Raw genomic sequence first — 25,461 nt, 5'->3', positions numbered from 1 at the left:
GATTCACCACTGACACCAGGTGAACTCCAGGAAGCCCTGATATGTATGCCCAATAATAAGGCTCCAGGTCCAGACGGCTTTCCTGCAGAATTCTACAAAGAATTCTGGTCGATTCTAGCACCAGTTTTCTACAGAACGTTGTTGGAAATTAAAGAAAAGGGCAGACTTCCATCAAATATGAATTCTGAAAACATTAATCTCCTGCTAAAACCAGGCAAAGACCCTGTATATCCCTCAAGCTATCGTCCAATATCCCTTATAAATGTAGACCTTAAAATAATCTGCAAAGCTCTCTCAAAGAGACTGGAGAAAATAACCCCCCTCTTAATTCATCCTGACCAAACTGGTTTCATAAAAGGTAGGCACTCATCAACAAATACACGTAGATTACTTAATTTGATAGACTACTCATACAGTAAAAACCTAGAAACTACAATATTCTCTTTAGACGCAGAAAAAGCATTTGACAGAGTTAACTGGAAATTTCTATTTGCAACTTTACACAAATTTGGTTTTGGATCCTCTTTCATAAACTGGTTAAAAATATTATATAATTCCCCAACAGCTTGTGTTAGAACAAATGACCAGACATCCTCCAGCTTCTGTCTCTTGAGGGGCACCAGGCAGGGATGCCCACTCTCCCCTTCACTGTTTGCAATTTTTATTGAACCACTAGCAGCAGCAATTAGACAGAATTCAGTAATTAAGGGCATAAAATGCAAGAACGTGGAACATAAAATCAGCCTTTATGCGGATGATGTGTTACTCTTTCTCCAAAATTCACAAACCAATATCTCTGGGGTGATTGAATTGATAAACTCTTTTGCAAGAATATCAGATTACTCAATTAACTGGTCAAAATCTAAAGTCCTACCGATTAATTGCTCCCTCCATAATTCCTCTTCTACACCACTGCAATCGGGAAATATAAAATATTTAGGTATTAATGTTTCTCCCAAGCTTGCAGATCTAACTAAATTAAACCATATCCCAATTTTAAAGAAGGTAGAAGATGATCTGGCTAGATGGAAATGTCTACCCATATCACTCATGGGAATGGTTGCCGCTATAAAAATGATGGTCTTACCAAAAATAAATTATTTATTCTCAATGATCCCAACTAAACCGCCACAAGATTGGTTCAGATCTCTAGATTCATGTATGTCCAAATTCCTTTGGAAAAATAAACCCCCACGTATAAACTTAAAAACACTACAAAAGACCAAGGATAAAGGAGGACTAGAACTGCCTAACTTTCAGCACTACTTCTTAGCCAACAGGCTTCAGTTTATCTCAGGATGGCTAAAACATACCCTCTTAGATGAACCTTGGCTAGATGTAGAACAAGCACTTTGCAATAATCTAGAGATCTCAGACCTACCATTTATCAGCTCAAACATCCAACGACATGAATGCTTTAAAAGCATCAACATCAGCTCTTCTCTGACAGCATGGTGGGAGTTTCTAAAATTGACGGCGTCTTCATTAATCCCATGCAAACGTACACCTATCTGGAACAACCCTGACATATTACAAAACAATAATATGATAAACTTTTCAGATTGGAGTGGTAAAGGAATCAAATATTTAGAACATATACTAGAAGGAACAGAATTTATTTCATTTGACGGACTAGTTACACAATATGGGATCAACAAGAAAAGATTTTTAGAATATCAACAAATTAAATCCACAGTAAAAAAGAAATTTAAACCGGGTCAAGTTGAACTACAAACACCACCAAGTGTGGTTCAATTTCTTACTCTTAAAACCCCCAAATTACTATCCAAAATATACAGAATGCTTTCTAAAACAGATGAATCAATATAACTTCCTATTGCAAAATGGGAAGCGGATTTATCAGTTAACTTAGACCTAAACTTCTGGTCTCAGATTTGCTTAAAAACCTTTCATCTAATTAGAAATCCCAGTCTTCAATTAATTCAATACAAAATATTACATAGAGTGCACTATACAGGTCATCAGATGTTGAAGATGGGCTTTACGTCTACCAACAACTGCTCACACTGCCAAACCAATTCACCGGACAATTATATCCACGCTCTTTGGTTCTGTCCACCAGTTCAGAAGTTTTGGCGTGAGATATGTGAAGACTTATCGAAGTGTCTGAAATGTAACATTCCAACTTCCCCCTTAGTGTGTTTGTTGGGCAGCTTAGATAATGTCACTTCAGAAAAGAATATCGCCCATATGGTTTTCACTGCCCTATGCATAGCCAAGAAAACAGTCCTCATGAACTGGAAAAATAAAAACAATCTTAATTCTAACCAATATAGAAATTATCTATTAGATTACATTAGTCTTGATACAGCCTCTGCCACCACATCAGATCAATTGCTCTGGGCTCCTTTGATCAGCTCCATCACCTAGTGGGGGTGGGGGGTCATAGTTTGGTCCCGCCTTCACTGTTGTGATTGGTGTGGGGGTAGGGACAGGCTTAGGGCGTCGGGGGGTTCCCCGGAGGCATCTTCCTTGGGGGGCTCAACCCGGGGTAGAGGTCATGTCCGGTTAGGGGCTCTGTTGGCTCTCAGGTGACTGTTTCCTCGTGGCTGCGTGCAGCGGGGCTAGGGGAGGGTCTGTGCTGATGGACGTGGGTTACTGACCTGGTAGCCTGGCTGCCCCTGGGTGGGTCCGGGATGGGCGTGAGGTTCTGGGGGCGCTCCGTCTCTGGGCTGGGGCCCGGGCCGGGCCTCGGGGGCTTGGGTCCTGATTGGTGTGTTGCCGGGGTTGTGGGCGGGTGGGTGCATGGGGGCCCAGCCCTGGAGCAGGGTGCCACCGGTGCATCGAGCCACCTGGGGGGCTCTTCAACTGGTGGGGGAGATTGTCACATCTTGAAGGAACTTTCCTCTCTTCAGGAACTCTCTCTGCAGGAGGGGGAGATACAGGAGAGGTGGAGGAAGATCTCAGCCTGTGTGTTTATTGTCTTATGTAGTCTGGAAGATGAGTGGATGGTGGGGTGGGTGCAGTTTTCTCTGTGGTGGGGTTGGGTGGACTGTCCCGGGCTCTGTGGGGCCGGGAGGCACTGCTGCACTGGGCCCCGGTCTGGATGGGCCTGGGCCCCCTTTCCCTGGCGGGTCGCGGAGTATGGGGGTGCCTACTGGGGTCAGCGGGGGAGCTGGCCCCAGGGAGGGGTCACTTGCCCCTCCCTTCCTTCCCTCCCCATCTCCAGCTGCCTCCCCCTTCCCGCTCCACCACAACCACCCACACATGCAGGACCTTGGAGTAGGGGTATGTCACCAGGGTGCAGAGGAGGCTACCCCCCCTCTGTCCCCTTCTGGCTGCCTCTGCCTCAATTTTATCCCACAACTTAGACATTCACATTACTCACACTCTCATTACACATACATGTAGGATCTTGGGGGTGGGCACGATACACGGAATCCAAATTACCATCAGGGTGTACACCTCACCCCTGGCGTCGTTCCCACCTCTCAATTTTAAATACACGTAGACATTGAGGGCTAGCAGGAGGGACCATGCGCTTACCTGCTGTACGGTGTACATTTTAGGACATCGTCAGGTATCGGACAAAAAATTGTCAGGTGTCAGTTGTCAAAAAAAAAATTGTCAGGTATCAGACAAAAAATTGTCAGGTGTCAGTTGTCAAAAAAAAAATTGTCAGGTATCAGACAAAAAATTGTCAGGTGTCAGTTGTCAAAAAAAAAATTGTCAGGTATCAGAAAAAAAATTGTCAGGTGTCAGAAAAAAAATTGTCAGGTGTCAGTTGTCAAAAAAAAAAAAGTCAGGTGTCAGAAAAAAAGTTGTCAGGTGTCAGAAAAAAAGTTGTCAGGTGTCATAAAAAAAGTTGTCAGGTGTCAGAAAAAAAGTTGTCAGGTGTCAGAAAAAAAATTGTCAGGTGTCAGACAAAAAATTGTCAGGTGTCAGTTGTCAAAAAAAAAAAAAGTCAGGTATCAGAAAAAAAATTGTCAGGTGTCAGAACACAAGGTACCAGAGAGAAAATCTTCCTGCAGGTGGCGCTGTTGTCATGTCCCACCCGAATTGATTTCCAAATACGTCATCAACGTGTGACCGTGGGAGAGCGTAAGGTCATTGACCTCACCGGAGTTTTACCGTGGTTCAGGCTCCTAACGACACAAGGTAAGTTTAACTTTTTCTCCCTTTTGTTCATATTTTTGCCACAGTTGTGTTATATTAAGTTGCAGTTATGTTGTGAAAGTTACATATCAGAGACGGAAAGCCAGTTTTGTACGAAACCAAATCAGTACTATTTTTGTCTGGCTAATTCATTCTAGCTAGCGACAGTGGTGAAACGTGATTCAAATTTAAACTGTTCAGTAATTGTTTTGTATACATTTCAGCAAATGGACAAGCTGAAAGCTTACGAGCAGCCTGCATCCTTTCTGTCGCTCTTTTTCTTTATTTCTCTTTTCTATATTGCTACTGTCGGGATATTTTTTGATCCCGATTTTTTTTTTCTGTTATTGTTTTTAGACTTTGCTGCAATATGTCATCTGACGATGATGAAAGGAGTATCCGACTCTGGCTGGTTCCCATGACTGTACCAAAAATACTTTTTTTTTTATTAAAAAAAGAGCATTAAAAATAAATGACTGAAGTACAACTTATTTATTAACTACTGTTCACCTCTTTAATATCAAAGAAGTGTATTTTTTGCTACACATGTTTTATTTGTGGGCACTGAATAGACGATGATTTTAGTGTAATTGCCACATAAAAAGATTTAGTACTTTACTGGTTAATTACTTATGTTCAGTGTAAGAGGTGGATGATCAATTAGACTGTTGTTGTTACACTTAACCTTTCAAGATATGATGATAATAACATTGTTCAACAAAGGCTTAAAACAAAAGGAAATCAGCTGTGCACTGAATTCATATGGGCATAAAATAAGGTAAGTCTGCATTTCAACAGTTTCCGTGACAACTCTCTAAAATGACAAAACATGCAGTTTGCATTCAATATAATGTAAGTCTGTGTTGTCTTTTAACAGTGAGAGGCATCTGAGACGAGTTTTAAAACTTCTAGGGTTGAAGCGAAGATGCCCCCAACGACCTTTTACTGAAATCCACAAAGCTGTGGAGGTAAGCGTTAAAACATCAGTGCAAAAAATATATATTTTCCTGAAGTCTGTGTCATGAGCTATTGTAGAAACAATAAATGTTATTTTCTGTAGTGATTTAAAAAAAAAAAACATTCAATTGTCTGTTTGTTTTTTAGAGTGAGATGAAACAGTGGTCTCCTGAACAAGGAATCAGGGCAATGGTAAAGCGGGTAAGGGATGTCAGAGGAGTGCGGCCTTGTTACAGGTTGGTTAAATAGTGTGTATATAATCAAGTATTCTCTTGTTTTACTGTTGAGCTCATAGTAAAATCTATTGTTACTGTAGAGACGATGTTGCTAATATAATGAGGTATATGGATGCAAGTGGTCTTCAGAGGAGATCTCCTGGAAAGAAGAAAATTCCCTGTCGGAATTACATCAGCCGTGGTCCAAATGACACATGGCACATTGATGGTATTTATTTTATCTTTTCAATTAACCTTCCAAACATGTTTTGATGGTACTTCTGTTGAAACAAATTGTAATTATTATTTGTTGTTTCATATAGGCAATGATAAACTGAAGTTCTTTGGAATGTGGATACATTTGGGGATTGATGGGTAGGTTTGAATATGGCATTCGCTACTTAATTTATTATATTCAGTGATAGTACAAAGTTGCTTCAAGATAAGGATGTGCGGTAAACTGAGGTGTTATCTCTCCTGAGTAGTCTAGGGCAGGGATGGGCAAGTCCAGGCCTCGAGGGCCGGTGTCCTGCAGGTTTTAGATGTGTCCTTGATCCACAGCTGATTCAAATGGCTAAATTACCCTCACAACATGTTTTGTAGTTCTCCAGAGGCCTGGTAATGAACTAATCATTTTATTCAAGTGTGTTTACCCAGGGTGATATCTAAAACATGCAGGACACTGGCCCTCGAGGTCTGGATTTGGCCAAGCCTGGTCTAAGGGACCAAGATAAAGTATGAATAGTGAAGGAGGATTCAAGATGGCGGTTTTTAAAAGGCTTATTTCCTGCTAGTCTTAAAGTTCCATTTCAGACTGGCAGTTAATTTCAGGGAGGGCCAAGACCAACACAACAAACAAAACATCCCTGATATAAAGTAAACAGAATTTAACTCCAAAGAAAATAAAATGTACAATTTACGATAACCTACCTAACCAACACATAAACAGGAGAATACAAGGGATTACAAAACAAAAGGCAGCTCTCCCCTCGCGTCAGTCTGAACACAGTCAAGAGTCACATTCAATTCCAAAGGCATGTAAGCCTACACAACTATGGCAGTCAAAATGGCCGGAGGAACCAGAAACAACGCCTAGACATAATACAATGGAAAACCAGCATACTCTTTGTCAGGGGAAGACATTTGTTCAAACACAAGCAAGAGAAATAAGACACTGCAGACCAAACTCAGAGTGTATAAGAGCGTGCGCACGTGTGAGTGTCTCTGAGGAACACACACACCGAATGCAGGCTTGCTTCCTTTATTTATAGGAAAAAGCAGGTTACATAGTACTTTCTCTTTTGTGAGAAGTCGAAGAGAGGTTAGGCATTAGATCAGCTTATCTGATCTTTCACACACTGGGGTAAGAATACAGAAGTATATCATGCTGTATCTGACATCACAGACACTGAAGTAAAGAATGCATCATTATATCATGTTTGTCAAACATCTCAGACACTGAGGTAAGGAATGCATCATGTTTTCCTTTAACAATAGACTTGGTTAGGTGATTCTTCAACAATAGGCTTGGTTATGTGAAAATATATGAACACTTGAATATAAGGCACACTTGATTATATTGTATTTCATAAAAATCCTCTGTCACTCTTGGGGAATGTAACAAAAACCAAACATAGTGCCAAAACATGATTAAATCATATGTACAAGTGGCCACTTTTCTGTTTCTTTCTTTTCAGATTTTCCAGGAAGGTTCTATGGCTAAAGGTGGGCACATCCAACCGCAAATAAAACTTTGTGGCCAGATACTTCTTTGAGGCTGTTCAAGAACAGGGTGGTATGCAATATACTAAAAAAATGGGGGGTTAAAAAAGATTACATTTTGTTAATAAATTTATTTTTTCATCATTCACTAATTATCTTCAGTTTGTGTCTTTAGGCTGTCCTCAAATGATTCGGGGGGACAGAGGAAAGGAGAACCTTGTTGTGGGTCAAATGCAGATGGCATTTCACATGCGAGATCTTGGGAATCAGGCATGGAGGTGCTTCAGAATGGGGACATCAGTGCACAACCAGGTATGTCTTTAAGCTGGTAAATGACTATTTCTAAAGTAACAACCTGACAACAAAACTGATAATGTCATGTTTCTGTTGTTTAGAGAGCTGAATGTTTCAACAGTATTTTAAAGCGGACATGGATTAAGAAATGGCTGACAACATTTGAGGTAAAGCAAATCTTTCACCTGTAAAACCTATTAACAAAGACTAGCCATCAAAATTTCGTTAAACATACGATGGATTAGTTTATCTGAAAACACAAGGCCAGAATCTGTGTTTATGTACATCTGTACCTTTTCACTAATGAAATTCTCACCTTCACAACTTATGTCTTTTTCAAAACAACATGCGTAGGCCATGATGGAGTCTGGGATCCTTGAACTGGACAATCCTGTGCACATGTAAGTCAATATTTTTAGACATGAAAAATAATCAAGCAGCAGTATGAAAGTATGTGGTCTAGGAATGCCTTTGTTTTTTGAGTACTGATTAAAATTTAGCTTTTACTTATTCTACCTCAAAGAAGCAGATGAACATATTAATTTTTTTAATTCTCCTTTTTCATAGCAACTGCTTGCAGTACTCACACTTGCCACTGCTTCAAAGAGACTTAAAAACGGAGCAAACAGTTTGGAACACCCATGACATCCGCAAGCAACGCAATGCACCTGGTCCATTTGGGAAACCCGACCTTCTGTTTACCTCACCACCTCCTGGTATGTCATTTGAAAGCCTGTGGGGTTTTATTTTTTTGTTTGTTTTTTAACTTTCATTACCGTAATTGTCGGGCTATAAGCCGCTACTTTTTGCACAAGCTTTGAACCCTGCGGCTTTTAGTCAGGTGCGGCTTTTCTATAGATTGTCCATGATTTTTGTGATATCGTAAGACGATTTGTTTTGTTTGTTCCGCTGTTGTACGGCACTACGTTGCCTGGCGGAAGGATCGGGGTTCAAGAGTGGTATGTTGGTCACATGTCCATCCGCCAGGCAACATAGTGCCGTACAAGTAGCGCGAAAAACAAACTTCAAAGTAGCGCTATGCGTTCAGCGGGAGTCGTGGATGACGAGCGGCGATAAACTTGCGAAAAGCAAGTTGTGCTCAACTCTACCGGTGGATTCTGACAGCGTGGAAAAGTGTGCAAACATCCACGATCACCAACGGATTTCGAAGGGCTGGACTGCTGCATGATGAAGAGGAGGACACCGCCACGGCCCTTCAGAGGGTGTTCGACTGACAATGACAATGAGGATTATCTTTGGTTTTGAAAGTGACAACGAAGGAAAGAAGCTGAGAGTGGATGACGAAGCCATCCTGAGCCTGTTCGTTTCCGACACTGGAGAAGAGGACTTTGGTGGTTTTAGTGCGCAGGAAGATGGTGGTGAATGACTGACTTTTCTTCTTGTTAAAGCCGTGTCACTGCACCTGAGCCTAAAAGGTAGTCTGAATCTATTTTTCTGGTGTGCTGTAGGTTACTGTTATGTACTACATTTGTTACTCATTTATGAAGCACAGCACATGTGCAAATATGTACCCATAACTTGATTTTCAAAATATTAATAAAAGGGGTGTGTCTCCAAACAGCCATCTCTTTCCTGACAATTCGCTTTGTGCATATTCTCTTACATATGATAAGTCAATATTGAAACACCCGCGGCTTTTGGTCAGGTGCGGCTAATGTATGTACAAAACAGGATTTTCCCCTGATTTTAGCTTGTGCGGCTAATATTCAGGTGCGCTTTGTAGTCCGGGAAATACGGTAGTTTACTTTTACTTTGATATAGCACTCTTCACAGGATAAAAACCACAAAGTGGCTTCACAATAATATAAAACAGATAAACATAAAACAGCACAATCGAACATACAGAATAAATGCAATCAAGGAAACGTAATGATGGAGGCAGAGCATTCCATGACCTGGGAGCCACCGCTTTGGAGAATCTCTTGCCTCTGGTCTTCTGGTGGGACTACTAACAGCCATTGATTAGATGATCACAGGCTGGGAGAGGGAGCGTGGGGTTCTATAAGATCAGAAATTAAGGCAGGAGCTTCACGATTCGGAGCATTGAAAGTCATTACTAAAATTTTAAAATGAATTTTCTAAAATATACTGGAAGCCAGTGTAATGAGCGTAAAACTGTTATAATGTGCTTTCTCTTTTGTGTCTTCCGAAGAAGCCTACTTGTAGTACAATAAGAGATTTCTGAATTTCTACTGTCAATACTAAAATGGCTTCATATTGACACCTTTAACTAAAAATTTATCTAAATGTTTGAGTGATATTTCCATCTTTAAGTTTCTGTAATAACATCTGTAAACACTGACTGCTTCTTATACAGGTTCTAGAACAGCTTTGTCATTATTCATTTATTTTTAACATTCAAAGTGAACATCTTTTCAATATTGTCTTTCATTCGCAGGATATGGCAATGTGCTGCACATTGTTGACCCAGACCTTTTAGACTATGCCAAGCAATTAATCTGTGAGAGGGAAGAGCCTTCACTGGTAGCAAACCAGGAATTCAGAGACATGTGCCAGAACATTTTAGAAAACAGCCAGTTTCCCTGCACACCTGATGGTTGCCTTGCTGCATACCTCATGCTAGTCCAAGAGCTCACAACTGCCATGAACAGAAATGCAGTTCCTACACCTTCTACGTTTGCCGAGGCAAATGACATATACATCTTTCTGAAGAGAGAGAGGATGGAAGGTGCACCAGTAAACATTTCCAATGACCAATAAAATCATACAACAGTGTTTGTTAACATTTATTTATCCTTGTTTAAAATCAACAGGTAATTTGAAAACTGTCTGACCAACAAAATGTACAATAAAATGTTGAAATACAATTGACAAGGTGCCATCTTTCATAATGATTCAGTGTTTCATTTACCACAACTTTTGTTAACAAAATGTAGAACATAATTCACATTGAAAGACTTTTGAACTGCAGACTGTAGCAACATTACCACTTGTAGCCATATCGGCTCGTAAGATCAAGGCCTGACTTGAGAAACTTAACAACATCAGATGCGGAAGGCCTTGAGTCTGGGTCATAGCTCACCAAACCACCAAGAAAACTGTTTTTGTCACTGAGATGTGATAGGGCATGTGGTGGGGTTTTGGTGGCCATTAGTGCAGCCAGTTCTCTTTGTTTTTTAACCATCCACGGAGCGGAACCCGTCAGGATCTCCAGATATGTGGCTCCGAGGGACCACATGTCTGTCTGGAACGAGGCCTCTTCAAACATCAGTATGCATTCAGGGGCCATGTAAAGATATGTGCCACCAGCTGGACCAGTAGCCTGGGCAGTGAACTTACTCCCTTGACGAAGCATCACAGTGTCTCTTATGTTTGCCATGCCCCAGTCTGTCAGGACTGCCTTTTTAGAAGGGTGGTGAACCTATAAGGTATACATATGAGAACTTACCAGGTTGTCTAAAATTTCACAAATGTTATCAAAAATGTCATTCCAAAGACCACAGCTCATAATTGGGGAAAAAAAAAAAAAACCCTCAAAGCTTTTAGCACCCAGATCACCCAATCACTGCAGATTTATTCTGAGATTGTTTATTATACCAAACATTAAAATTAACAGATTGGTTAATGATCCAACCCGGTTTTATAGTCCTGTGCATTTTTTAATCCCCATTCCACTTAAGCAAGTGGTACAGACTAATAAAAGAATAGAAACTTTCAGTTTGTAAAGCCTAAACTTACAACATGTTTGGGAATTTTGTAGGTGTGCAAGAACCAACATATTAAAGAAAAATTGGACTATTAAAGAAACAATGTAAGGCTTCTTACTTTAAAAAAAAATCCTTTATATGAATATGCCAGAAAAGTTTCTCATTGTTCAAATGTAGTGTTTAATAGACTGAAGAGAATAAAGTTAAATAAATAATATACTATTTTTATTTTGATCTTCAAAAACAAAGTGGAGAAAAAGAAAAATACAGTATGGCTTACCATGACATTTGCTGGCTTTATATCCTGGTGAATGATTCTCTGTGCATGGATGTACTCTACTGCCATGGATAAGTCCAGTGATATGAAACCGGCATCATCCCCTTCAAGCTATCAAGACAATATATAATATTAATAAAACAATGCGTAGCCAGGTGTGACAATCTAACATGTCTACCACTGGAAATGTATTACTTCAAATAGGATTAGTATTCAAATGCAATTGCCATTTCAATTTCAATAAATTACAATGGGACCTAAGACCAACAAAGTCAATGTTTGGCGGTGACAATCAAAAAGCCCTGATTGCAGTCCTCTTGCGAAACTGTAAGCAGAGGTGAATGGTGTGTGTGAGCAAGGTGGCCAACCAATCTGACTCAGTTACACCAGTCCTGTCTGGAGGACTGGACAGAAATTCCTGAAAAATATTGTAAGAATATTGTAGAAGAAAACCTAAAATGTCTGGACCTCATCCAAGTAAAAACAGCAATTCTACCAAAACAGTAAGGGAGCTTATTATTAAAAATTTAAGATTATTCTTTTACTAAGTTGGTACTTTTCTGGCATTTGACAATTAAAGATCATTTTGGTAATTCTAAATGGTTGAAAACATGAGAGAAAAATAAAGGAATCAGTCTTTTTATATGTTGTACACAAAGATGGTTTCAAGTACATATTTAAACAAATGCCAGCAATAAAAAGTTCTTTTTTAATATGAGGGTATTAAGATAATTCACATCTACCTAAATGTATTAAACATAAAGTTATGAGTATTGGTACCTTCACCAAGCAGCTGTCTGTGTGAAGCACTTGCTGCAGGGTTGCGCCATGAATGTATTCAGCTGCCAACAAAAAGCAGGACTCAGTGCGGGCAACTGCCATGAGTCTGACGATGTTGGGGTGAGACAGTCTCCTAATAAAACAGAAACATGTCCGAATAAAAAAAACAAAATAGAGGCATATTATGTTACAGCTTGAGGAAGAATCGATTTTGACAATGAAAAAAAAAAGTGTGTCAAAGTTCTTACAGTGAAACATTTATCTCATGATGAATGTCGCTGTCCTCCATCCCTTGTTGGCCACACATGATCCTTTTAACAGCTGCTGGAGTACCATGAAAAGAACCTCTATATACCTTGCCAAATGTTCCTTCTCCCAGTAGATTGTCCTCACTGTATGTAATTAAAGCCTCTTCCACATATGGAACACGTGGAAGATACACTTGGGGATAAAAAAAAAAACACAAAGTAACATCCATTAACATACAGCTACTGCTAATCATTCTTCTATTAACTGCTGGATCACTAATATCTAGGTTTACTCCAGGAACTTGAGTACCAAATAGTGAAGAATGAAAACCTTTATTTACAATTTTGTCTGATGATATGATGTTAGCCCTAAATGGGAAAGAATGCTTACATGATGGCGATTTTGGAGTTGGGTTGAAAGACTGTGCAAAATCTCTCAAAAGCCCACTACTTCCAGCACCTTCAGATAGCTCTTCAGCTCCCTCCATAGCTTCTTTTGACTCAATAACTGCATGTGGTAACATGTCTTGGCTCACTGCTCCACCTGGACCTAGAGATGACCCTACATTTTCCTCCTTCCTTTGCTTGGACTGGCTTTTCTTTCTGACTCTCCCTGTTTCAAATTCAGCTGAGCTGGATGTTTCTGCATGGAAATCCTATGAACACATTCAGCCAAGATATACTTTTTGCAGGGTGCACTGTGAAAATATCCACATTTATGACAATGATAAGAAATTAATTGTTCTGTTCAAGATGAAGCCATGGTTTTACATGTTCTGCAACACTTTGTCCTATGAGGGTTTCAGGAAGTTCATCTGCAGAATAAGATGCATATTATATACAGTAACTGTGCAATGACCAAGCATAGTAAACAAGTGTGTAAAGGTTGGAAATGTAATGCAAAACAAAAAAGAAGTCAATTTTAATGATTTAGTTAGATGTCCAGGCATTCACCTAAACTGCAACTTTCATCACCACCCACTTTAGTTACAGGGTCTTCATCTGTAAAATAACACATTAATTGCAATATATCTGAATAATGCCCAACATGGCCAGTGTACCATGTTCAATCATAACATCAAAAATATTCAATTTGGTTTGGGCAGGCACACACCTGAGATGGAACTTTGATCATCCAAACACACGACCTCTGTACAAAAAGTAAAATTATTTCATACCATACAAATTCGAGTGCTAGACAGTAGTTAATAGTAATATTGAACACTTTATTACCCAGTTGTCGTCGCCCGATGTATATTGTTCTTTTCCACATATGTGTAATATCAGAAACAGTTCCGTATTCTTTGTGGAACTCCTGCTTACTCCACCTGGTCCCGTCAGAATGGCAAAGAGTGAACTCACTCCCCTCAGTACGCTCTGGCCAGAAGCGTTCTTTGCCTGTGGTAATTAAATCATCATAGGTTTCATGGCCTTGAAGAATGATTCGAGGTGGAGCTTCGTCCATTATTAACTTCTGGTACCGTCCACACTTTCTATGAGTTCTTGGCTTCCACTCCATGGGAGCCAGTCTGACCTAGCATCAAGGAAAAAAAGGGAAATTTATTAAAAAATAAGCCAAATTTAGAAAGTTATTTTTTAATATATTGCTGATAGTCATACAGGTAGCTTCACTTTTTAACTAACCTTCAATAATGATTTGGCATGGTCCAAACGTTTATCATTCAGTGGAAACTGCCTTTTCTTTACTTGAGGCTGTAGTAGTTTCTTGGCTTTACCAAAGGCCTCTGCTGCACCTGTAATGGATGAAGCTGAAAGTTAATCAAACTGATCCACAGCGAGTTCTATATTACAAATGACCTTGAAGCAAAATAATTGTGGTTTTCTTACTGAGAAATTCATTGCCACGTGTTGAAGTAGTGTCATCTGCAATATAAATAGGGCATTGATGTGAAACATGTGGTTTATAGAATTCTACTACAATCACAGACTACTGCACAGTCATCTGCTTTCAAAATGTATTGCATCTATTAATAAAGTGGTTATTCAATCATAACCTGCTAAGCATATCATGTTAAATAAAGGAGATTGTTTTGCATGTTGTTCAAAAGTATCAAAACCTACCTGATTTTTCTGCTGTCAGGAGCTTTTTTATGTTGTTATCAAAGCCTTTTTGGGTAATCACACCTTCAAATAAAATTTTAAAAGGGTAAGTAGTTATAGATTGACTGTAGGAGACAGATCCTACATGACTATCTAACTTTTAAATTGCAATCTTTTAATTTTGTGAGAAATTTATCTTTTTTCATTTTTATTTATTTATTTATTTTTAAATCGGGCACTCCAACAATATCATAAAGTAATAACTATATACATCTGTTAACATGCATATTAATAAAGAGAAGTAAATATGAATACCATACATGTTAAATAATTAAAGCATGATATTGTCAGGGTTCTTTGCAGTTAAAAAAATTAACTTGCAAGCATTACCAAAAAGTTTAATAAAGTGTTGGATTACCATTTTCAAGGTCTTTTTTAAGCTGCTCGTAAGCTTTCAGCTTGTCCATTTGCTGAAATGTATACAAAACAATTACTGAACAGTTTAAATTTGAATCACGTTTCACCACTGTCGCTAGCTAGAATGAATTAGCCAGACAAAAATAGTACTGATTTGGTTTCGTACAAAACTGGCTTTCCGTCTCTGATATGTAACTTTCACAACATAACTGCAACTTAATATAACACAACTGTGGCAAAAATATGAACAAAAGGGAGAAAAAGTTAAACTTACCTTGTGTCGTTAGGAGCCTGAACCACGGTAAAACTCCGGTGAGGTCAATGACCTTACGCTCTCCCACGGTCACACGTTGATGACGTATTTGGAAATCAATTCGGGTGGGACATGACAACAGCGCCACCTGCAGGAAGATTTTCTCTCTGGTACCTTGTGTTCTGATACCTGACAATTTTTTTTATGACACCTGACAACTTTTTTGTCTGACACCTGACAATTTTTTTTCTGACACCTGACAATTTTTTTTCTGATACCTGACTTTTTTTTTTTTGACAACTGACACCTGACAATTTTTTGTCTGACACCTGACAACTTTTTTTCTGACACCTGACAACTTTTTTTCTGACACCTGACAATTTTTTTTCTGATACCTGACTTTTTTTTTTTTGACAACTGACACCTGACAATTTTTTTTCTGACACCTGACAACTTTTTTTCTGACACCTGACAACTTTTTTTATGACACCTGACAACTTTTTTTCTGACACCTGACAATTTTTTTTCTGATACCTGACTTTTTTTTTTTTGACAACTGACACCTGACAACTTTTTTTCTGACACCTGACAATTTTTTTTCTGATACCTGACTTTTTTTTTTTGACAACTGACACCTGACAACTTTTTTTCTGACACCTGACAATTTTTTTTCTGATACCTGACTTTTTTTTTTTTTGACAACTGACACCTGACAATTTTTTTTCTGACACCTGACAATTTTTTTTCTGATACCTGACAACTTTTTTTTTGACAACTGACACCTGACAATTTTTTGTCTGATACCTGACGATGTCCTAAAATGTACACCGTACTGCTGCTCTCTGGCAGGTAGCTCCATGCCCTCCTGGGTTTTAAATGCACCTTAGAACACACATGCATCAACACTACAATGAGCGGGTGGAGGGAGGTTTGGAGTCTTCTCTCACCCCCATTCTCTGCGGCCTGCTGGAGCGGGGGGGCTAGGAGGAGGAGTTGGCCGGTCTGGAGTGTGGGTCCTCCCTGCTGCTGCGGAGTCGGGGCGGTCTGCCTCCCCCCACCGCAGGGAAAAGGGTAACACCACCTGGGTCTGGGTGCAGTTCCCCCCTCCAGGGGCAAGGGTACCTAGACCTGGTTCGTAGAGTACGCTTGGGGAGTGTGATCGTGTGTACAGCGTCTCTTTATGTCTGTCTCCACGTTGGTTGAGTGTGGAGTAAGTGCATATGAGAGAATGACGATAGGAATGGATGTTTGTGTATGTGTGTGCCTGTATGTCTGTGTCTATATGTCAGGTTGGGTGTCAGATGCCACCTCTCTGGGGACATCTCAGGCCCTCCAAGGTAGGGCTGCTCGATTATGGCAAAAATGATAATCAAGATTATTTTCACTGAAATTGAGATCTCGATTATTTGACGATATTTATTTAACAATAACAATGTATTGAATAATGACTTTAAAGATTGTCATAAAATAGTGTGCAAATACTGATAAGAGTGCAAATGTTTGCAATATAAAAAATAAATGAAAAATGTAAACATCTGTTTAGTGAACTTTGCAGTGTTGCTCTGTGGTGCAGCTACGACACTGTAGCAAAGTTTACACACTATGTCTACTTGATCCACGTCTGACTCTGCGAACCTATAATGTTTCCACACCACTGAAGTTTTTTTTACCTCTCTTTTCAACCAACGGCAGTCACTCTCCTCTCCAAATGACTTCTGCTTAGCTTTCCGAGCTTCCCTCGGGTCCTCTTAATCAGCGGTCCCCAACCACCGGGCCTCGGACCGGTACCGGTCCGTTAGTCGTTTGGTACCGGGCTGTGAGAGTTGAGGCTCAGGTGTGAAATGTATAGTTTTCAGGGTTTTTATCGGTTTTCAGCGTTATTTTGTTATCGTTTTTATTGTTTACTCAGTTTTCCTTGGTCTTTTCATGTGTGTTATGAATAAATTTTCTTTTTTTCGGTACCGGTACTAATTTTATTTTGTTGTATTTATCCGCAACACCTTAAAGGCCGGTCCAAGAAAATATTGTCGGGCATAAACCGGTCCGTGGGGCAAAAAAGGTTGGGGACCGCTGCTCTTAATTGTTGTGACACGTGTTCGAAATGCAGAGAGGTGCGCTCGATTTGCCACACGGAGCAGAGTAAAGGACGAGGGAGGGGCTAATAATCGGCTCAGTCATTTTTAATGATCGTTGACAGCCCAGATCGTAATCGTGATTAAAATTCGATTAATTGAGCAGCCCTACTCCAAGGTTTGGAGGCCTATCTCCCCCCACCACCACTTCCCCTGCCAGTGGCGGACTCCCTCAGACATCGGTGCGTTGGTGGTTCTTTGAGTCCGGGGATGGGCGTCCAGGTACACACCGGCTCACTCCTTGGCGGCCGCTTATCGGGGCCTGGAGCCTGGGGCTCGCTCGGGCCACTTCGGAGGTGGGGTGCCCCCGGCCTCTCGGCCTGGGGCTCGGTCACTCAGGCACGGCTGGCTGCCGGCGGAGCTCACGGGCGCGTCACTGCAACTCCCCCTGGCTTCTGCTCCGCGGCTGCTGAGTGAGCCCTCATCTGGGACTCTCCTCAGCTCTTTCTGGGACAGTGGCGCGGCTGACCCTCTGTTGGTCTTCCTTGGTCTCTTGTGTTCTGGGGGCCTCTGGATGTCTGGAGTTTTGATCTCCTCCATACCTGCTTCATGCCCCCCCACACCCTCTAGCAGATCATTACATGAAGGAACCTTTTAAAAAAAACAAGCGCGTCCATGCTCACAGGTGTACACACGGGTGATCACACCCACAAACTACACCCTTTTTGGCTCCTACCTCTAAGCACACTGTGTTCTGTTGATCTTATGTGCTGCACAATAATGTTTAATATTTAGTATTTACTGTCATATTCCCATATATCATTGCGATGTTGTTTATTCTATTACTCTTGTTCTCTTCTGCTTGTTTTCTTTTTTCTTTCTCAGCAGGTGATCCAGGTGATTGATATATGCATTTTTTTTTCTTTTTTTTTTCTGCCCGTTCTGTTGGTTTTTGTCTTTTGCCCTTCTCCCCCGTCCCTCTTCTCAGCTGTTTCTCTTTCCCTCTTTCTTTCCCCCAGTCAAGTCTGTCCCGTATTCAGTAAGTGAAAATAAAATAAACAATAAAAGGTGAATCAAATGGACCATTACGGCAAGGCTGGGATGGTCAATTTGGTAAAGTAAATCCGTTGGGCATCTTTCTTTGCCTTTAGACAACAATTCTGATGGCAAAAGAGCCAAACGGGACAGGCAAAAAAAAAAAAAAAAAAAAAAGAACAGAAGGTCGGTCAGTCAGACTACAACGATGAGCGTTTCCTGAAGTGCAGTTGCAAAAACTAAAAACGAAACTGAGAATTCCTTTTTACTAGAAATGCACACATGCATGCTTGATTATTAACTCATGATTATTAGTGCACACAAGAGCAAGTCAAAGTCCTAGGTATATAGGACAAACAATGTCCTCTAGTGTGATGTTTTTGGGCATCAGTCCAGAGCATAGGTGTCAAACTCTGGCCCGCGGGCCAAATGTAATTAGGCTGCGGGCCAAATTTGGCCCGCAGCCTAATTACGAAGCCAATACCAAATTACTATTAGAGCTGGCCTACTGGTATTATACAGCTAATATATATATTGTTTAGTATTAAGCTTTGCTTGTTCCATATTCAGTTTTTCAGCAAAACTTGTTTGAGTCAATAAGAAAAGATTCATTCTTATATCTAGATCTTCAATAAATATTAATGTTAGCCCGCGACTTTGTTCCAGTTTTGAATTTTGGCCCACTGTGTATTTAAGTTTGACACACCTGGTCCAGAGGATATAGTTTTCATACAACCGGACCAAATATCTTTAAGAAGGTTTTAAAACCAGTATATGAAATTAGTTTGAGTGATTTTAGTCCTATTTTGTCATTTGGAGTTTGCCATCATATATTTTAAATTCAATTTGCAATTTTACTCACTATAGATGTAGTCTTATGCAGCCCTCCCAAAAAAAAGAGAAAAAAAAGAAAGGAAAAACTAAATGCATATGGCTGGAAGTAAATGAAAAAAATCAAAAACCAAAGATTTCTTAAAGTTTTTCTATTATCATCTTTTTTAATCAATGTCCTACAGTATGACATGCATAAAACAAACAAAAAATATGCTTCAAATTGTAAAATATCTTTGAAAAAGAAATATCAGGTCAGGGGAGATGCATTTATCACTCTTCTTGTGTTAGTAATAATTATAATGATAATGTCATGGAAAGTATTTGCCTTGCAAAACATTTCGTGTCACAGCATACATTCAGATTGCAGCTTAATGAGAATGTTTCAAAGTGTTAACTGACAAATATAGTGAGCACTAATATTTCATATAATATATCCATTTGTGAGTTAGCAGCACACTTTAATATGTGGGTTGTAGCCCAAAAATCTCCTCATATATAAGATGAAAATATTTTTAGTTTATAGAAAAAAAATCCATGAAGATAATTGAAAAATTTAGACATCTTTCTTTTTACGGTCCGTTCCTATCCCATCTGACGTTTGCTATTTTAGTAGTTGAACAACAAAAAGATCCTCTAACTGTCTTGATGTGACCCTTGACTTCTTAACAGATACTTAATTTTTTAATGACAAGCTTAACTGTTTTCACAAAGGAAATAAATATTCTTAGGGTTATAAAAGTCTGCTCAGACAACATTAAAACATTAATTTTGGTATTTTGTTTCAAAATAATAGAATTACTTAATTGTTATTGTCACACAGTGTTGCTCACAAAAAACAATAAATAATGACTAAAAAACTGTCAAAGAATCAGTTAGAGAAGGTGTTAGTTCGGTACTTGAGTTGTAAACTTGTGGTCGCTGGATGTTAATCAAAACTCAGAAAAGTCCCAGGGCGAATTGGAACATTTTGTGTTTCAGAATTTGAGTAAGAAAATTATCTTCAACATTTTTGCATTAAATGTGACTTCTCACCTAAATAGCGTTTAAAAGTTCACAAATCACCAAACAAGATTTCGAAAGTCCATATATGAATATTTTAATAGTTCAATTTTATTTATATAGCGCCAAATCACAACAACAGTTGCCTCAAGGCACTTCATACTGTAAGGTATTTGTGCCCAGTAAGTAAGTGTATTCACAGTTCACAAGGATCTAACCAGCTGTGTTAACCTTCCTGAATATCTTAATAATCTTACTTTTAATTTCCTTTGTCCTGAGACAATAAACAAAAGGATTTACAAGAGATGGAGCGAGGATGGTGCCAATCAATAAACCCTGGCGTTCTTCGAGAGTTAATACCACACCAAACCTGGTCAAGATAACAATGATAAACTGGGGACAGTATAAACATGATACACAAATCAGGTGACTCACAAGAGTGCTTCCCATTTTCTTTTTGTCATTATTTGATAATATTTTCACAAAAAATAAGATCCCACAATATGAAAGACAAATGAAAGTGAATGTGAAAAATGACAGAAAAAATGATATAATGGCAACTTGGTTGAAATATTTCTCTGGGTCAACACAAGTGGTTCGCATAACTGCACCATAGTCACAGAAAGTGTACCTAAGCCTCGAATAGCAGTGAGGGAGCGGTGTAGCTGTTACAAGTGTAAAAAGCACAAAACTACAGGCAACAATCCACAGAATACATGTAAATACTAGTGTACGTGTAATTGTTAAATAACTATGATACTGAAGAGGATAGATTATAGCAATTAACCGATCAAATGCCATAATTGTTAAAGAAAACCTCTCCATTGTTGCTCCCACCTGGTAAACATACATTTGAATTAAACACTCCACATATGATATGGTATTAACACCAGCAAGTAGAACCCCGATCATTGTTGGAGTGGCACTAGAGGTATAGAAGATGTCAACAACAGCAAGATTGCAAATCAGAAGATACATTGGTTTATGTAACTGCTTGTCAGAAACAATGAAGATGATATTGACTAAACTTGCCAAAACAGCTAATAAATAAATTATCAGCATAACCACACCAACTACTACAGGCATTTTGACTGTGTCAAAACCACCTATAATAAAATGTGTTAGTTTGATTGAAGCATTCTGTAAAGACATATTTAACAAATATTAAGTTACAGAAATTATCAGATGCAGTTAAAGAAGTAAAGATATGCTGTTAACAGTGATAAACAGTTGTAAAAAAAAAAAGAAAAAGAATCAGTTTTATCCTTTCTAAATCCAAACAGGTTTGGGTTAACCCAAACCTGTTTGAACACACACAACAGTGCTTTCATATTTTAAGTCTCACAACAACAGGAAGTCTTAACTTGGCAGCTCCCTCATTAAATCACGCTGGATATCAATTGTCTGTGTTTACATATCACCAAAGACTGCAGATTACATCATGTATGATGTCACCCCCACCCTCTAAAACCAATGGTAGATGAGGATAGTTTTAGGATAATTTTAAATTACACTAATTCTATTTACATAACTCAGCACAAAATGCTACAGTATGGAGTTCCAGGACTGCCATAATGAATTAATTAAATACACCATCAAATAATTAATTAAATGTGGCAATAATTAATTAAAATTGGAATTAATTAATTAAATAAATAGTTATGACACATGTAATTAATTAATTATTGACACATTTAATTAATTATTTATGTATTTCACATTTTAATTAATTATTGACACATTTAATTAATTATTTATGTATTTCACATTTTTTAATTAATTATTGACACATTTAATTAATTAATTATTGACACATTTAATTAATTAATTATTGACACATTTAATTAATTATTTATGTATTTCACATTTTAATTAATTATTGACACATTTAATTAATTATTTAATGATATATTTATTTATTTCATTTTGGCAGTCATGGCGCCTGGCTCTCATCATGAAATAATTTTATCTGTCAGCCTCACCCATCAAACTCAGGGGGCGGGGTTAACGCTGCCCATGCAGCTTCTCTAACATTTGATTGGTTGCCATGCAAAGTAAGTCAAAACAGGTCGATCCTAGATAATCGATTGCTTGTGTAAACTTGGGGCAGCCAGGTATCCCAGAATGCAGATCAAATCACAGGCAGCAATGGTGGTGGTGTAGTTTTAAAATACCCCGTTTTTCTGTCACCAGCTACACTTTTAACAGTGTTTTAGCCGCGAATGTCGTGACGTATGTCTGGTCAGGTTGTCAACATAGAACATGTTTGCAAAAGTGCTCAGATGTTTTCAGAGATTTCACTAGCTCTGCTAACAATTAGCATGCAGAGTGCACCCAGGGGGTTACGTTAACCGGTTTGTTTACATATTCCACTCTCCGTGTTTTGTTTTGTTTTTTGCTTTTTCGGTCATGTTATGTTTACCTGTCAAAGGCTTGTTACAAACTATGAAACACATGGTGCAGACTTCTGGATGTTAGAAGAAAACTAATACTGCTCATGAAGGAGACTAAAGGCAGGAAGGTGTCCTTTAAAACTAAACATGTTAATAGGACCTCCCTATTTATATCATAGTTTATGATATAGCACATGTATTTCAGTAATAGCCTGCTGATTTCAGGTGAACAGTCGTATCTGTGATACTCCTTAACTATAATTTATCCAAGTTAACTTCAGTTAACCATTCAGACAGTTCTTTTGCAATGAAAAACATAAACACCCATGCTGGTGTAGGTTTCCTCAGTGCCAGCTGTTAACATTATAGCTGCTTATGCAGTAACCATGGTAACCACGGACTGAGCAGCTGGATCGACGGAGGTCAGACAACAATTTTACATGTATGATCTTAAAACAGGACACAGCCACTATACGTGCTGGCCTCATATCAAATGTGAAGGCAGACTGAGTCTATGTTTGACGTTTTTTATATCTAATCTTCCTTTTCAAACATTTAAACAGCAGCGAGTCTGCAGCTGAGGGAATACAAACTCAAATTGTCGGAACAGGTTTGCTCGTTTCTTGGATTCATTTGGTGATTTATTAAATGTATAACTGTTATTCTAATCTGCTGCCGAGTCTCTTACACTTTTCTTTATGCTGTATATTTTCACGTCTCTGGAATAGTTGGAAGTTAGATAGTCAGCTGGGAAACTTTGTGTTAACTCATGGAGCTGAGGATATCGTGGATATGCTGACCTCGCTCCGTGGTGTACAGGGCCGTTTACCCTCATGATTAATATTCGCAATAAAAATATTAGCCGAACATCATGAAGTCTGTATGTGTTTCATAGTGTCGAACAACCTTTGTACAGTTAAAGCCAGCAGTTACTACATGACAGAAACACCAACGTTATCTCTTTTATGCGTTTATACACAGGTCACGCTGATTACTGAACAAAAACGCAAAGATCAGATGTTAAACAGATTTATTTGCTCTCTCTCCTCCTTAAACATGTTTTTAATGTTAGTTATAATTCAGAATTGGCGACTGAAACACGTAGGACACATAAGAACATCAGGAAATAAAACACCGATAAATATAACCTCAGTAAAAGAAGTCAGCGGGGGTTACTACAGCTGTGTACCGGGGCCTGCGCTTTGTCGGTGGGATTGCTTGCGAGGCGAGCGGGTCTATCCCACGCTTTGCCGTGAGACTGGGCAGACATCTCCGAAATCATCGAAGCACTTTTGCAAAGAGGCTGTATCTTGACAAACCGACCAGACACATGAAGATTAAACCACTACATTCTCGGCTAAAAAATTATTAAAACAGTATTTGGTGACACAAACAGGGTTTTTCAAAGTTCAGTTCTGTTAGCTTCCACATTAATTAAATGTGTCAATAATTAATTAATTACATGTGTCATAACTATTTATTTAATTAATTAATTCCAATTTTAATTAATTATTGCCACATTTAATTAATTATTTAATGGTGTATTTAATTAATGCATTATGGCAGTCCTGGCACTCCATACTACAGGGCAATGTTCCCTCTAATTTTTAATGTTTTTAAGCGTACACACAAACTCCCTGAGCGGTCCCTTGGACCACTCAGGAAAATAATAAAAATTACAGCATTTACATTTATGTTAGACTACTTTTAATTAACTGATTTAGCCCACTTACAATGAAAAGTTAGAAAAAAAATCTTGTTCGTGACCTTTGTAGTTGTTGTAACACTATTGGAAGTAAAAATAACTTCAACTCCAATTTTAGAAAACAAAACTTTTTTTCTTTTTTTTTCATGTAAAGCTCTGACTTGTATTATGAGTATGAGTCTGTGGTCTGGGAGAGAGTCCTGTAACTCTCTGTCTGCAAAATACAGTATATAATGACCAATGTTGGGAAAATAATTATATAGTTACTTCTTCAAAAAAGTCACTGACTTATGCAAACAACAAAGTTTTTTGCAGCTGTTTACCTAAAAATGTAGCCAAGGTGTTTTTTTAAATAAACATTTCAAACAATTTACAGAACAATCAGGTGTTCTGCATCAAATTTGATGTCTGCCATACTTCGCGGAAACAGACCAGGCTGGCCTGGACGCGGACGTCGAGAAGATCGAAGGATTGCGGTGGTGGGTTTCCATGGCAACGACTGGAGCTGCTCCAGCGCTGTTTGTGGACTCTGGTGCCATTCTCTGTTTGGCCTCTTCGTCATGGCTCCATTAGGTGTGTGTGGACCTGCTTTTCCTGAGCGTGGGATTGATGCAGCTTTGCCATAGTTCCTGAAATTGCATTTTTTATGTGTTTCGTGCTGGTTACTGTTGTAGCATGTGTTACACCCCGGCCTAGGCAACCGGGGTGCAACGCAGGAAAATAAAAATAAGGAAAATAAAAATAATCCCAAAACGAGATTTAAAGCAAAATACCACATTTATTTACATCACCAAACACCAGACGTCAAACTATTTACAACGGGGGGGAAGATCGCGACCATGACACACTGAAACACAAGGCTTAAATACATAGAAGGGCAATCAGGGAATGGACAACAGGAGGGAAACACAGCTGGGGCAAATTAGACCTGACGAGACAGGGAAACGTAAACTGAAAACACTAAGATAACACAGACTTTCAAAGTAAAACAGGAAACCCATAACAGTCACGCCAAAAGCAACACACCGACAACACCAAAACGTAACAGTTCCCCCCACCCAAAAATCAAACATTTAACACCAAGTGAAAAGTTTGATCCAGACAGACGAAGCCGATGAAGGCTGGAGCGGTCCCACTGACCCTCCAGCAGACGACGAAGGCTGGAGCAGTCCCACGGACCCTCCAGCGAAGGCGGATGAAGGCTGGAGCGGTCCCACGGACCCTCCAGCGACGACAAAGGCTGGGGCGGTCCCACGGACCCTCCCCTCAGCGAAGGCAGACGAAGCTGATGAAGGCTGGAGCGGTCCCACTGACCCTCCAGCAGACGACGAAGGCTGGAGCGGTCCCACGAACCCTCCAGCGAAGGCGGATGAAGGCTGGAGCGGTCCCACGGA

General features: G+C 39.3%; 2 protein-coding genes across 8 annotated transcripts in view; one reads left to right on the top strand and one right to left on the bottom strand.

Moving 5' to 3' along the window:
* Positions 1 to 25,461, bottom strand: part of LOC309687798 (olfactory receptor 2L5-like) — a 39,617-nt gene that overhangs the window by 7,018 nt on the left and 7,138 nt on the right. For 3 of the 5 annotated variants that reach the window (XM_082503001.1, XM_082503000.1, XM_082503002.1), the window contains one exon: positions 18,557 to 24,696. The exons of the other annotated variants lie outside the window; for them this stretch is intronic. In XM_082503001.1, coding sequence (XP_082359127.1) covers positions 20,183 to 21,121 — 939 coding nt within the window. In that variant the 5' untranslated portion in view covers positions 21,122 to 24,696 and the 3' untranslated portion in view covers positions 18,557 to 20,182. Of the gene's footprint in view, positions 1 to 18,556; positions 24,697 to 25,461 lie in introns of those variants that run through there. 5 annotated transcript variants of the gene reach the window in all.
* On the top strand, positions 3,967 to 10,046 carry LOC309687521 (uncharacterized protein; the record flags this gene model as incomplete). Of its 3 annotated transcripts, XM_082502558.1 has the most annotated exons (13): positions 3,967 to 4,119; positions 4,474 to 4,511; positions 4,810 to 4,894; positions 4,994 to 5,084; positions 5,221 to 5,309; positions 5,390 to 5,517; positions 5,612 to 5,663; positions 6,986 to 7,083; positions 7,186 to 7,322; positions 7,406 to 7,471; positions 7,659 to 7,705; positions 7,872 to 8,020; positions 9,724 to 10,046. In XM_082502558.1, exons 9-13 carry the CDS (start codon positions 7,197 to 7,199, stop codon positions 10,044 to 10,046), a joined length of 711 nt encoding a protein of 236 aa, XP_082358684.1. In that variant the 5' UTR covers positions 3,967 to 4,119; positions 4,474 to 4,511; positions 4,810 to 4,894; positions 4,994 to 5,084; positions 5,221 to 5,309; positions 5,390 to 5,517; positions 5,612 to 5,663; positions 6,986 to 7,083; positions 7,186 to 7,196. The 3 variants fall into 3 exon arrangements, with proteins under 3 accessions (XP_082358684.1, XP_082358685.1, XP_082358686.1); XM_082502559.1 differs by having other exon boundaries at positions 5,612 to 7,083; XM_082502560.1 differs by lacking the exons at positions 4,474 to 4,511; positions 4,810 to 4,894.

This window comes from Aulonocara stuartgranti (assembly GCF_965226115.1).
Source record: "Aulonocara stuartgranti genome assembly, chromosome: 14".
Lineage (NCBI taxonomy): Eukaryota > Metazoa > Chordata > Actinopteri > Cichliformes > Cichlidae > Aulonocara > Aulonocara stuartgranti.
This window is presented reverse-complemented; position numbering and strand designations above follow the sequence as displayed.